The 13,354-nt window shown below is 36.2% G+C and overlaps 2 protein-coding genes and 1 non-coding gene across 3 annotated transcripts; 1 reads left to right on the forward strand and 2 right to left on the reverse strand.

Moving 5' to 3' along the window:
- Nucleotides 1-995: 995 nt before the first annotated feature.
- Nucleotides 996-3,421, forward strand: LOC107762520 (uncharacterized). The gene is made up of 2 exons (XM_075246214.1): nt 996-1,122; nt 1,224-3,421. The coding sequence occupies exon 2, from the start codon at nt 1,680-1,682 to the stop codon at nt 3,183-3,185; it is 1,506 nt and encodes a 501-aa protein (XP_075102315.1). The 5' UTR covers nt 996-1,122; nt 1,224-1,679; the 3' UTR covers nt 3,186-3,421.
- A 1,261-nt stretch (nt 3,422-4,682) lies between these two features.
- On the reverse strand, nt 4,683-8,057 carry LOC107762521 (heat shock cognate 70 kDa protein 2). Its single transcript, XM_016580880.2, has 2 exons — nt 7,557-8,057; nt 4,683-6,671 (listed from the first exon to the last, which is right to left on the reverse strand). Exons 1-2 carry the CDS (start codon nt 7,768-7,770, stop codon nt 4,939-4,941), a joined length of 1,947 nt encoding a protein of 648 aa, XP_016436366.1. The 5' UTR covers nt 7,771-8,057; the 3' UTR covers nt 4,683-4,938.
- Nucleotides 8,058-8,966: 909 nt separating this feature from the next.
- TRNAP-AGG (transfer RNA proline (anticodon AGG)) lies at nt 8,967-9,038 on the reverse strand. The gene has a single exon. It is a non-coding gene; the product is annotated as a tRNA-Pro (tRNA).
- Between the last annotated feature and the right edge of the window lie 4,316 nt (nt 9,039-13,354).

Here is a 13,354-nt window from a genome sequence, read left to right on the forward strand (position 1 = left end):
GGTTATAAGTAGGGTTTAAGAAGATTAATAGGCTTATGAGTCATCTAGCACCCTTTATATGTGGACCCGATCCAATAATATTTTTCAATAATCTAAGTATTCTATTTCTTGTTATTTCGAGAATTATATTTGCAAAAGTGATTTTGCATTTTCGTAATATTACAATAACAACAACAAAATTGTTTTCAGGCTTAAGAGTCATTTTGTTTTATGTTAAAGTAACATATTTATGGATAATTTTGCAGTTTAGCTACCAAACTTTTTGTCGGTCCTTGACTAATTCTTACATTCCATGAATAGGAAATGGAACAAAAAAATTGATTCTTTATAAACAAAGATAGTAAAGTCAAATGTACATCTCTTTCTTACTGTTCTACTCCTATTATTAAAAAGAAAGTACTATTAAGGATATTATATCTCTTTCTTAACAACTAATTTCAAAGGTGGAAAAAGACGTTGCAAAATCAAATATACCTTGTCTTACATTCTAAATGATATATAAAGCCACAAAATTTGAGAAATTTCCACACAAAAAAAAGTAAAATTTCAGTTGCTTAAAAATAATAATTATTTATTCATTATTTATGGGCCGCTTGGTAACAAGGATTAGGGCATTATCCCAAAATAAAATTTGAGATAAAATTTATAAAGTGTTTAATTGTGAATATTAGCTCAAATTAATATAAAATTTATACCTAAATTATTAAATTATTTATCCTGATTATAATCCTAATTATCAAACGATCCCTAGAGGAGAAAAGGAAGAACATCCAAAGGGCGACTTTTCACAAGATTTAACTCAAATAGTCGGTGACGATGATATAATATATGTATAATTAATATATAATCTATATACGACTAAGCTTAAAATCTATATATTAATTCTTCAATAATTTAATAATTGACATGGTTAATAATTGAAATGAATGTATCTGCTACACCGTCACCGTTATCTTGACGGCGTTTGCTCCCTTGAAACGGTTGTAACTAGTGCAGGTCGTTCTCGTCAACCCTTAACAAATTATCTTTAAGCTCTCAATGCCCTTTTTCATTCTCCTTTTACGTCACCGCCTACTTCCCAATTCCCATATCTTTTGCTGCAGATTCACACCATTCTCTCAGGTACATACTCTTCAAAATTTTCCCTTTTGGATCTTACTTTTTCATATAGTTGCATCATGTATATTCTTTTTTACTTATTATTATTATTTTTAATTCTACAGATGTTTTAAAGATTCAAAGAGTTGTTTGGAATCAAGAATTGGTGCTTTCTTCTTGCAAAGGTCAAATCTTTAATGGGTATACAATGAATTGTTTGATAAAGTTGTAATTTTTCTGATTTTGGTGTGTTTTAAAATGCATAAAGAAATGCTATATATGGTTCTTTTTAAGAATTGATTTAAGGTAATTGAATATTGGTATTTTGATTTTTTTATGGATATGTTGATGAGGTGGTCATGGCCATGTTTTTGAGTGTTAGTTGTGGTGGAATTATAGTTTCAGAGAGGCCGATCCAGAATTTAGAGTCATTTAGTTGGAAGTGGATACCGGATATTATGTATATACATTTTCAAGATCCTTTTTCATATGTATACTTGGTTCGAGCTGAAAGCAGTAGGTTCAGTTGAACCCGTTGCTAAAGGCTAGAGACGCCTTTACTTCACCTCGAATAATAGGAAATGCTAACAAAGGGGAAAATGGGTGAAGATCTCCTCACAACCTTAACTATAGAAAGTAATCATTTATCCACCCTTTTGTCCATGGATTCGGGTTCATCTTCTCATGATGAAATGGAGAGAGAGTTGATCCGGACTGTTAACCATCTACAACCGCCTGATATCAATCTCCCACTCGAGCCTAGTCCTCCTCCTCCGTCGTGGAATGATACGTGTGCCATGCTAGATGTAGGCCTTGGTCCCCAACATTATGAGGTTGAGACAAATATTAGTGTCACAAAAGTTGGGAAGAAGTGCGCAAAGCGGCTTGATAGTATTTGGGGCGCTTGGTTTTTCTTCACTTTTTACTTTAAGCCAGCTCTGAATGAGAAGTCGAAGGGTAAGATTATTCGCGAGAGTAACGGGGCATCTCGGTATGATAAATCAGACTTGAGGCAGGATGTTTTCCTTGTTCAGCATGATATGGAGAATATGTACATGTGGGTTTTCAAGGACAGGCCTGAAAATGCACTTGGCAAGATGCAATTGAGGAGTTACATGAACGGGCATTCGCGTCAGGGCGAGAGCCCCTTTCCTTTCACTGCCGATAAAGGTTTTGTTAGATCTCACAAAATGCAAAGGAAACATTACCGGGGTCTTTCCAACCCTCAGTGCCTTCACGGAATTGAAGTTGTTAAGTCGCCCAATCTTACAGGTCTCGATAAAGAGGAGCAAAAGAAGTGGATGGAGCTTACTGGCCGAGACATGAACTTTTCAATTCCTTCTGAAGCCAGTGACTTTGAGTCGTGGAGGTGCCTTCCAAATACAGAATTTGAGCTTGAGCGGCATCCTCCTGCATTGAAGAGCAACTCAATTCCCCGTCCAGAAAGATTATTAAATGGCTCCGGCCTGAACCTATCTACTCGATCTTCAAACCATGTAAATGGAGAAGGATTAAACATTTTGTCTGTCTGCAATAAGAGGAAGAAAAATGGATTTTCCGGTGGAAACAATGATGATTGCTGTTTGCCTAATAGTCAACATCCAGTTAGCCCACCCTGGCTAGGAGCATTTTCCGGTGCAATGCAAATGGCATCAGGTCCAGTTACAGCTGCAAAAACTATTTATGAAGATGACACGGCGTTCTTGATACTCGTTAGCATGCCTTTTGTCGATCTAAAAAGTGTCAAAGTTACTTGGAGAAACACCATCTCTCATGGTATTGTGAAGATATCTTGTATCAGCACGGGATGTATACCTTTCATTAAAAGGCAAAATCGGACTTTCAAGCTAGCAGATCCAGCTCCCGAGCACTGCCCTTCGGGGGAATTTGTCAGAGAAATCCCTCTTAGGACTCGCATTCCAGAAGATGCTAAACTAGAAGCATATGGAGATGAGACGGGGACTATGCTTGAAATTCTCGTGCCAAAGCAGCGTGTAGGACCAGAAGAGCACGAGGTTCTAGTGTGCCTTCGCCCCTCTCCTTGGACTACACATGCGTATGTTGATTTGACAGAAGCAATGGCTTGAAATTTGTGGATTGCTCTCTTTAGGTAGTAGTCATTATTTACTGACCTCAATGAAAATGATATTTATAATTTCTTCTAATTCTTCAGGAAAGATTCTTTTGTTTCCTGTCATTAGCCAATGTGGGACACAAGATGCTGATTTTTGCATGCCCTCAATGTCCACACCATTTTGTTCCTGCTAGTTTTGATATTTTATTGGTATTAGCAATTTCATACTGTTTCATTGTCTTTCTCAATTCGTCAGTCTTGTGTTCTGTTTGAAATTTCTTCACGTTGATAATGGAGTTGGTATCTTAGGTTTGCAGTTTTGACTTAACCTTTAGATTCCAGTTGACTTAAGATTAGTAATTCCTAGATGTTCTAAGACAAGCAAGAGCTTAAGTGATGTAGAACTGTACAAGTATGATCACTCAAGAGCAAGAAACAGGAAAAAGAAAGAATGTGCAATGTGCAATTCTAGTACAAAATTTCTGATTGCTTCCACTCATGTCTGTACTTAAAATGCAGATTTGCATGTATTATAATTTTTTTCCCGTTTAACCAACAAAATAATAATGACGTCCTCTAGACAAAATGAAACAACTAACAACAATAACATATCCAGTATTATCCCACACCGTGGGGTCTGGGGAAGGTAGTGTATATGCAGACCTTACCCCTACCTTGTGAGGATAGAGAGGTTATTTCCAATAGCCTCTAGAGAGGTTGTTTCCAATAGCCCCTCGGCTCGGGAAAGTATAAGCACCACATTAATGAAAATATAGACAAGAAGGGATAGTACCAAAAAGCCATATAAAAGCAGAATAAAAACAAGACAGTAAGGTAATCAACAATGAAAGAAAACAAACGGTTAGGCATAAAAACATACTACCAACAGAAAGAGAGATTGCGTGCCAATACCACTGTTATGAACACTCTAGACTACCTACTCTACTACCCTAATCCTCGACCTCCATACCTTCCTATAAAGGGTCATGTTCTCGGTCAACTGAAGTTGTGTCATATCTTACCTAATCACCTCTCCCCAATCCCACCTCTTCTTTGGCCTACCTCTACCTCTCCATAGGCCCTCCATTGTCAACCTCTTACACCTCCTCACCGGGGCTCTTAGACAAAATGAAACAGATACGCAAATAAGAAAGGCAGAAAGTATGAGAAAATACAATGCCCTGAACTGTCTTAATTGCTTGAGCAAAATGGTATCTTTACCTAGACAGCCTACCAATTCTGTGAAGCTCAAATCAATTAGGGGAAGCTGCTTATGGATTATGCCAAATGAAAAAATATGGTTGTGCATCCTCTCCTTGAAGAGTTAAATATCTTAACGTTTTATTTTTTAAAAGACCTTTTTTACGAGCAACTCTGAAAAATCTCTACTTCTTTCATTCATTTTGCTGGTTGCAGTATCTACAATTGGTTGACAGTAGCTTACAACATTCAAAAACGTGTATACTTCACTTTTTTAGCTGTGACAAAAAAAAATAGAAACAAGTCAATATACCAAAAAAAGCGCTAAAATATGATAGAAAGTCCATTATCATCAAAACCAAATGCGCCCATTAAAACCTGTAGCTGCAGGAGCGAATCTACAGGATCAGATCATGTGAACATTACCCAAAAAACAACAGGAGAAAAGTTTGAAGCTCACAGACACACCAACAAAATATACAGACAGACAACCAAAGACCTCTAAAGCTACATTTTCTTATTGACTACTAAAACTAGATTTCAAATTAAACTGAGTGTTCTCAACTTTAATCAACTTCCTCAATCTTAGGACCTGCACCACTTGCACCAGCAGAAGGGCCATCTTCATCCATGCCACCAGCCATATCAGGACCAGCACCTTGGTACATCTTTGCAATAATGGGGTTGCATATGCTCTCAAGCTCCTTCATCTTGTCCTCAAACTCATCAGCCTCCGCTAGCTGGTTACCGTCGAGCCACGAAATCGCCTCATCAATAGCATCCTCAATCTTCTTCTTGTCATCTGGACTGAGTTTAGAACCAATCTTTTCATCCTTAATAGTGTTCCTCATGTTGTAGGCATAGTTCTCTAGCGCGTTCTTCGCCTCTACCTTCTTCTTGTGTTCCTCATCCTCCGCCTTGTACTTCTCGGCTTCTTGCACCATCTTCTCGATTTCTTCCTTCGATAGCCTACCCTTGTCATTGGTAATTGTGATCTTGTTCTTCTGTCCGGTGGTTTTATCCTCAGCAGAGACGTTCAATATACCATTCGCGTCAATATCAAAGCAGACTGTGATCTGAGGTACACCCCTAGGAGCAGGAGGTATACCGGAGAGCTCAAATTTACCCAACAAGTTGTTGTCTCTTGTTCTTGCCCTCTCACCCTCGTACACCTGAATCAAGACTCCGGGTTGGTTATCCGAATACGTAGAAAACACCTGCTCTTTCTTAGTTGGAATTGTGGTGTTTCTTGGAATCAAGACAGTCATAACACCTCCAGCAGTCTCGAGACCAAGCGAAAGCGGAGTGACATCCAACAGCAACAGGTCCTGAACTCTTTCATTTCCTTCACCACTCAAGATTGCAGCTTGAACAGCAGCACCATAGGCTACAGCTTCGTCGGGGTTGATACTCTTGCAAAGTTCCTTCCCGTTAAAGAAATCCTGCAATAATTGTTGCACCTTTGGAATTCTAGTAGAGCCACCAACAAGAACAATATCATGAACGCCGCTTTTATCCATTTTGGCATCCCGCAAACACTTTTCAACAGGCTCCATACATTTTCTGAAAAGATCCATGTTAAGCTCCTCAAACCGAGCACGAGTAATCGTCGTATAGAAATCAATGCCCTCGTAAAGAGAATCGATTTCAATAGTAGTCTGAGCCGTCGACGAGAGTGTTCTTTTAGCCCTTTCACAAGCAGTTCTAAGCCTCCTAAGAGCTCTAGGATTTCCACTGATATCCTTTTTGTGCTTCCTCTTGAATTCCTGAACGAAATGATTCACCATCCTATTATCAAAATCCTCCCCACCAAGATGCGTATCACCAGCAGTAGACTTCACTTCAAAAATCCCTTCTTCGATAGTAAGAAGTGAGACATCAAATGTACCACCACCTAAGTCAAAAATAAGCACATTCTTCTCCCCCGAACTGCCTGCTTTCTTGTCAAGCCCGTAAGCAATTGCAGCAGCAGTAGGCTCGTTGATAATACGCATAACATTGAGGCCAGAAATAATTCCAGCATCCTTAGTAGCCTGACGTTGAGAGTCGTTGAAATAAGCGGGGACAGTAACAACAGCATTCTTTATTGTTGTTCCAAGAAAGGCCTCTGCTATTTCCTTCATCTTAACAAGAACCATAGAGGAGATTTCTTCAGCAGAAAATTGCTTCTCTTCGCCTTTGTAGTTGACAACAATCATGGGCTTATCAGCAGGGCCAGGAATGACCTTAAAAGGCCACAGCTTCATGTCGCTTTGTACTGAAGGGTCACTAAATCTCCTACCAATCAATCGCTTGGCATCTGCAATTAAATAAGACGGAATTCAGCATAAACGTGCAGATATTTAACTGTTAATAGTCTGCTGTAGTTAAAAATATGTAAAAGAGTGCTACACACTAAATTAACTCAGTGACAAAGCTAAAAATACTAACGGATTAAAAAAAGAAAATACTAATACCACACCTGGGATTCGAACAACTTTCTCTATATATACACCGATAATTTATATATAATTTATATATAAATTTATATATACACGATAATTTTTTCCCCCTCCTCTACATAATTCTATAGCGGGAGATTCGTACATCGCACTGCACTTTTTATACATTTTGAGAAAGTGAATTCAATTGAACCCCTTCATTACATTAGATTCACCGCTGCGTTAACTTGTAGCGTATGAAATTCCTAAACAAAGTACTCCTTACTTTATTTTTTCAAACCTTAACTTATACTACTTACTCCAGTAACAAACTGAGGGTTCTTCAATTGTATTTTGGTGCTGGGCCATAAATATAAATTGAGGGCACATCGAAATAGACTTGTACCCAAACGTACACGTAGAGTTGCAACAACTAAGCTAAACTCAATTAGAGAAGAAGGTAGGGAAAAAAAAAAAAAAAAAAGGTGACAGCAAAACAAACAAATTTGAAGATCAACTCATAAGCCTTTCTAATTCCCCAAATTTTGTTATTTCTGTTTCGATCAACTTTCAATTTTTTCCAAAACAAAGTTCCCACAGGCATGCAAATCACAAGGTTAAATTAATATACGCCTCTACAACTTGCAAACCAAATTAAAATTGACATATCTTTGCTGAAAATTAACATTCATGTTATATCCAAGGTATCAATGGCAGATAATAATAAATCAAAAATACAAGAATGAAGGCCAAGGCGAGCTTACCAAATACAGTGTTAGTAGGATTCATGGCGACTTGATTCTTAGCAGCATCACCGATCAACCGTTCCGTATCAGTAAAAGCAACATAAGACGGCGTCGTTCTGTTTCCTTGATCATTCGCTATGATCTCTACACGATCATGCTGCCATACACCAACACACGAGTACGTCGTCCCTAAATCAATTCCGATCGCCGGTCCTTCACCTTTTCCGGCCATTTTTAGCTCAAAACTGAAGAATTCGAGGAAATAATCAAGTAATAATAAGCTGTTAATTTGTGGACTGTAGAGAAAATTTGTGATATGAAAATGGAGAGGATAGAAAAGTGAGAAGGGTATAAATAGTTGATTGATTGGTTCCTTTAGAGAGTCTCTAGAAGTTTCTTGATTTTACTTGAAAGCCCGCCGATTGGAAATTAAAGACGGTGCTATTGGAATTGAATTTCTTTTTGTTGGGAGAGGTGGCGAATTGAGTTTCTCTTCTCGTGAGTTCTCGAAATTTCTCTGTACTACTAGACGTGTTACGTTCATAATAATACTTGGATCAATTTTCTATCTTATTTTTCTAGGAAAATTCTGATGTGTGATATCAGTATTGGAGTAAGACTATATTCGATTCGCGCCGCACTAGCCCATTTGGGAAGAAACGCTACTTATCAAGAATTTTTATATGTTTAGGGCTCGAACCCGAAATTCATGATTAATGGAATATCAGGCTCATCTGCTGCACTTTTGGTGGTTTCTAGGAAAATCCCAGTACTATCATATCTCTTAATCAATTATTTTAGGTAAAGTAAATGATGTATTAAATCTTTGTGGTAGAGCCCCCGAAATAAGCTCAAAGGTGTCAATTGAATAACCTTATTCAAAAAAATTATGTTGTATATTTAAAAATTATACATTAATGAATAGGTCAAATATTATTTTTATATCAAATTTTGAAATTTGAATTTATTTGCTTTAGTTCTGGATTGCTGTTTTGTTCGGAGAAGTACGTAGGCACCAATTGCTTTTCTCTTTTCGTGAATTCTGGAAATTTCTGTAAGCTACTAGACGTGTTTCTTGGATTAATTCACTTTTTCTTTTTGTTTTCTAATCCTAGTTGTTTTAGGTAACGTACATGTGTTCTGAATTCTGATCATGTGAAAATTGAATTGCGTAACAACATAAACTTACGGTTATCACCGTTACTCTCACTATTAATTATTCAACTAATTGCTTATTTATTTTATTGTTTTTATTAGTTATTAATAAATTAAAAGAGAGAAAAACTTGCATGGCAAAAGTAGAAATTGACAAGTCCGAGCAAATCGATCCAGAGATATAGATGGGCTTCAGTCTCAAAACTGAGATGGGCCAAAAGCCTAAAAAGAGGAATTCTGGTTAGAAACTGACAAAACAAAAATCTATTAAATGGGGCATTCCGAGAATTGAACTCGGGACCTCTCGCACCCTAAGCGAGAATCATACCACTAGACCAAATGCCCTTGGTGTCAGTTTCCCTTTTTACAGTTATTTTAGTAATAAAACTCAAAGTTTTTTCCTATATATATATATATATATTTTTATTTTCTTTTGCTCAGAACATCATGATTCCTGATCTCTTGGAATCAACATCAGTGTTTAAAAGGTTAATTGGATAAAGAGATTCAGTAGTTTTTTTTTTTTTTTGTCAAGTTCAAATGAGATTTTCCTTTTCATTCTTTTAACTTTAACGGAAAAGGGTCATCAATGCCTCTAACGTATTGAAAATGACTCAAAAATACCCTTAATATTTTTTTTGGACTCAAATTTGTCCCTGAGATTAACAGACCAGTCAGGGTCAAATTTACTCTTTAAAAGATACCTGACCTGCTAACCCAGAATACATATAACCCATTTAACTAAAACCTAAAAACAAGCGACTATTCTTCAGCAAAACATAATATCCCATTATCTTTGCATAAAAAAATGTTCTTTTGTGATAGAATGTCCAAAAATTTTGTTTCCTCTCAAAGCTCAACCAATTGAGTAGATGTAATTGCGGACAAGTTATGAGTCAATTTACTGCCAAAACTTCTATTAATTTATGAAGTAATATTTTTGCCAAGAAAGTAATTATTTGCTATTGATTAAGAACTTATCTGCTATTGACATGGCCTGAAGCTTAGTTAGTGCCATTACCTGAAGCAAACTGTTGAAATACAAAGAAACAACTGAATAATACTAAAATGCTTACTACAAAACTGCTGAAATATATATAAAAAAATTGAAAAATATTAAACTGCTGAAAATCACCATAGAAGCGTCATCGCCATGACATCAAGTTCACCACAAAAGCAAAGTCATTGCCGTAACTGATTCGACACAAATATATTTTTGTTAGAATCAGTAAAACCATTGGCGTAACTGATTCATCACAAAAATAACAAAAGATAATCAGTTTACATGTCTATAAGTCTATTGATATTACATAGCATCGTCGCAACCAACAAAATAATTTAACTTCTAATTGTCCTAAAGCATGGCTCTTTTAGCTTTCAGTTTTGTAATTTTTCTTTCCTTTTCTTCTACTAATTGGTTTGAGGTCATTGTTGTTTTTCCTTCCCAAGTGATCTTACTTGGGGAATATGGAAGATCAGAAGGTAAATATACACTATTTTCATCTCCCATGAAATTGATTTTCCTGGTACCAGTAGGATTTTGCAGCAGTTGCCTTTGTTTAAGCCTAGTGTTAGCTTCAGAAATCACCTTGGGCATTAGAGTTGGATCGGATTCACACCCAATCTCTTCAACATCATAAAATTATGTGTTAGCTTCAGACTGAAAGGTCGAATCAAATTCATGTTGACTTGAGTGACTAGAAGATTGACTAGAAGACATGTTTAATCTAGGAACATGAATGATTGTGCTTTCCTTTGACAGAAGTTTCTTCATAAGACAGATTGTGCTTTCCTTTGACCTACATGATTTGAAATTTAAGTTAGGTATTTGAAATATGTTATTATGAATTTAAAATGGGAATATAAAATCATCTTACTAGTGGACATCTTCTGATGTTATGTCCTGGTGCACTACAATAATCGCATGTCATGCGAAGCCCTTTTCTTGAAGCTGGCCATCTCCCCTCCCTTTTCCTAGCCTCGTCCTTTTCTCTTGTTCTCTTCACCCTTGGTCTACCAACTATTTTTGCTAAAGGCGGTGGCTCCATGGCATGATGTGGCTTCATTTTTCAGAATTTTTTACCTCTAACAGGTTGCACCTTATGCTTATAAACCAACATATAAATCTCCTTAGAGTACCACCAACAAAACAATTACAAAATAGTTACATAATAATATTTAACTCAATTAATAAAACTGAAAATTAATGATAGATTTTCTATCACCTTGATCCTAAATCCTCCAACATCTTTATGATAGATTTTGACTTGGCTTCCAGAATCCAAGAATTAAAGGATTCTGTAAAATTGTTATCCACCATATTATTCTTGCATTTTGTGTCAAAGTACGCTCTACACCAACTTTGAGGTGGATACCACAATAGGTATTTGACAGCTTGTTCAAACAAAGAACCCAAATTCTTTAGTTGATCCTTAAAATCTTCATCATATGTGCTCCAAGCACACCACCACAACATCTTCCTCATCTCCTCGCCCCTCTTATTTTTCTTCGCCCAGTTAGCTTCAATGTGTATTACACAAAATATGTGATTTGCTTTAGGAACCACTACAGAAATAGCATCCAGCAGCCACTGCAGTAGTTAAAAAATAGAGTAGTGGAAAAGAAATTAAATTTATGAATAAGGACCTCATTTAAAACAAATAAGGAAGACATACTAGTAAAAATATACCTTTTGCATATCTGAGATAAAGGTCACCCCTTCACCGTCTTTCAAGTCCAATGAAATCTTCAGCATCTCCACAAACTAACTCCATGTCCTATTGGTTTCTTTATCCACCACCGTCCAAGCAATTGAATAGAAATGATTCATATAATCTTGTCCAACAACCACCACCAACTACCCCTTGCATTTTCCTTTTTAAATTGTGCCATCCAACCTTATAAAAGGTCTCAAACCATCTTTAAAGTCATGTTTCATAGCTTGGAAGCACACATACATCCTAAGAAATCTTCTTTTACCTTATGCCAAGGCTTTCTTGGATATATTTACCACCACATCAGAACCAACATTGCTCTCTCTCAATTCTTATGCGTGCCTCTAATCTATTATAGTCATCCAAGTAACTCCCCTCCAATTTCTCCAATACAATCCTCTTAACTCTTTTCATTTTTGACTTGCTAACATTGAGCTTGAATTCTCCTTCCAAGTCTCCCCTCATATCTTTGATCTTATACTTCGGATTATTCTGAATTTTCACTTAAAATAATGCGCTAAAGTTTTGGAATCACCTCTACATTCTGATAAACTGGATCACAATCGTGATTTTGGTTCAAAGTCTTGATCTTAAAAGTTTGGCTTTGCCCATCCTAAGAAATAAAGCACCTAAAAAGACATCTAGTATCACATTTATAGCTAAGTCTTTTTGTATCACTCTTTTTAAGCTTTAGACCCTTAGAATTAGCAACGGCATAAAACCCAATAATTCTTCTAGCACCAGGTATATCTTTAAAGGTCATGCTTTTTTCCAACTCTTTGTATATGTCTAATTTTTCATTGACTTCTTTAGTCCTTCCTTTCTAAACATCTCCAACTCCTCATTGTAATAATCACTAGATACAAGTTCATCACCTTCCTCTTCCTCAGAACTATCACAATCCGTTCCAGCAGCTATAGAGCCAATGTAAGTTTCACTATGATGAATTATACTAAGATGTACGTTCCAGTAAATATGTACCACAAATTTAAAAAAAAATAGAATCTAACAACATTTAACAAACAATACGACCACAAACGAATAAATAACCCCCAACGCTAGTTTAATAACCCTTTAAAAGCTTCAACCAACATAAATAAAGTAAAAAAAATGCATTAGAAGGACAAGTTGTAGATACCCAAAAATTTCAAACCCAAAACAAATTCATACAAAACTGTAAAAAACTTACCTTTGACTTTGGATATGAATCTTTAAGAGATTCCATGAAATTACTATGCAGATTTGCTCCAATAATTGACTTCACACACAAGAATCGAGTCTAAGCCATGAAAGAAGAAAGGAATGTTTTGCTGAAGAATAGTCGCTTGTTTTTAGGTTTTAGTTAAATGGATTATTTGTATTCTGGGTCAGCGAGTCAGGTCGGTATCTTTTAAAGGGTAAATTTGACCCTGACTGGTCTGTTAAATCTCAGGGTTAGATTTGAGCTCAAAAAATAATGTTGAGGGTATTTTTAGTCCCAAAGGTTAACCGGGGGAATTGTTTTAGCCATTTTCAATACGTTAGGGCATTGATGACCCTTTTCCGTTCTTTTAAAGAAGGGATATGTATAGGTATTGTGCTTTCCATTTGAATAATAAGGAAAATTCCCGGAAAAAGGAAAAACAGAAATAGTCTGATTTACAACTGGTAATTGAGAAACAGTTACAATTTTAAAAGTAATAAAAATTTAGCTATTTTTTTCATGTACAAATAAAATCTGAACAAAAACACCCTTAAAATCATGAAAAATTCAAGCATAATATGCTAGAGTTCGAACTTTTTACAAATGAGATTCCAGCATAATGTTCCGTAATGTATTGGAGTTCCAACATAATATGCTGGAAGTTTATACGTAGGAGTTCCATAATCGAGCATATTATGCTGAAACTTTTCGTGTTTCAGCTAGGTTATTTTTGTCCAAATTATCTCCGCATAAAATAGTGGCTA

This window comes from Nicotiana tabacum, chromosome 23 (genome assembly GCF_000715075.1).
Source record: "Nicotiana tabacum cultivar K326 chromosome 23, ASM71507v2, whole genome shotgun sequence".
Taxonomy (NCBI): domain Eukaryota; kingdom Viridiplantae; phylum Streptophyta; class Magnoliopsida; order Solanales; family Solanaceae; genus Nicotiana; species Nicotiana tabacum.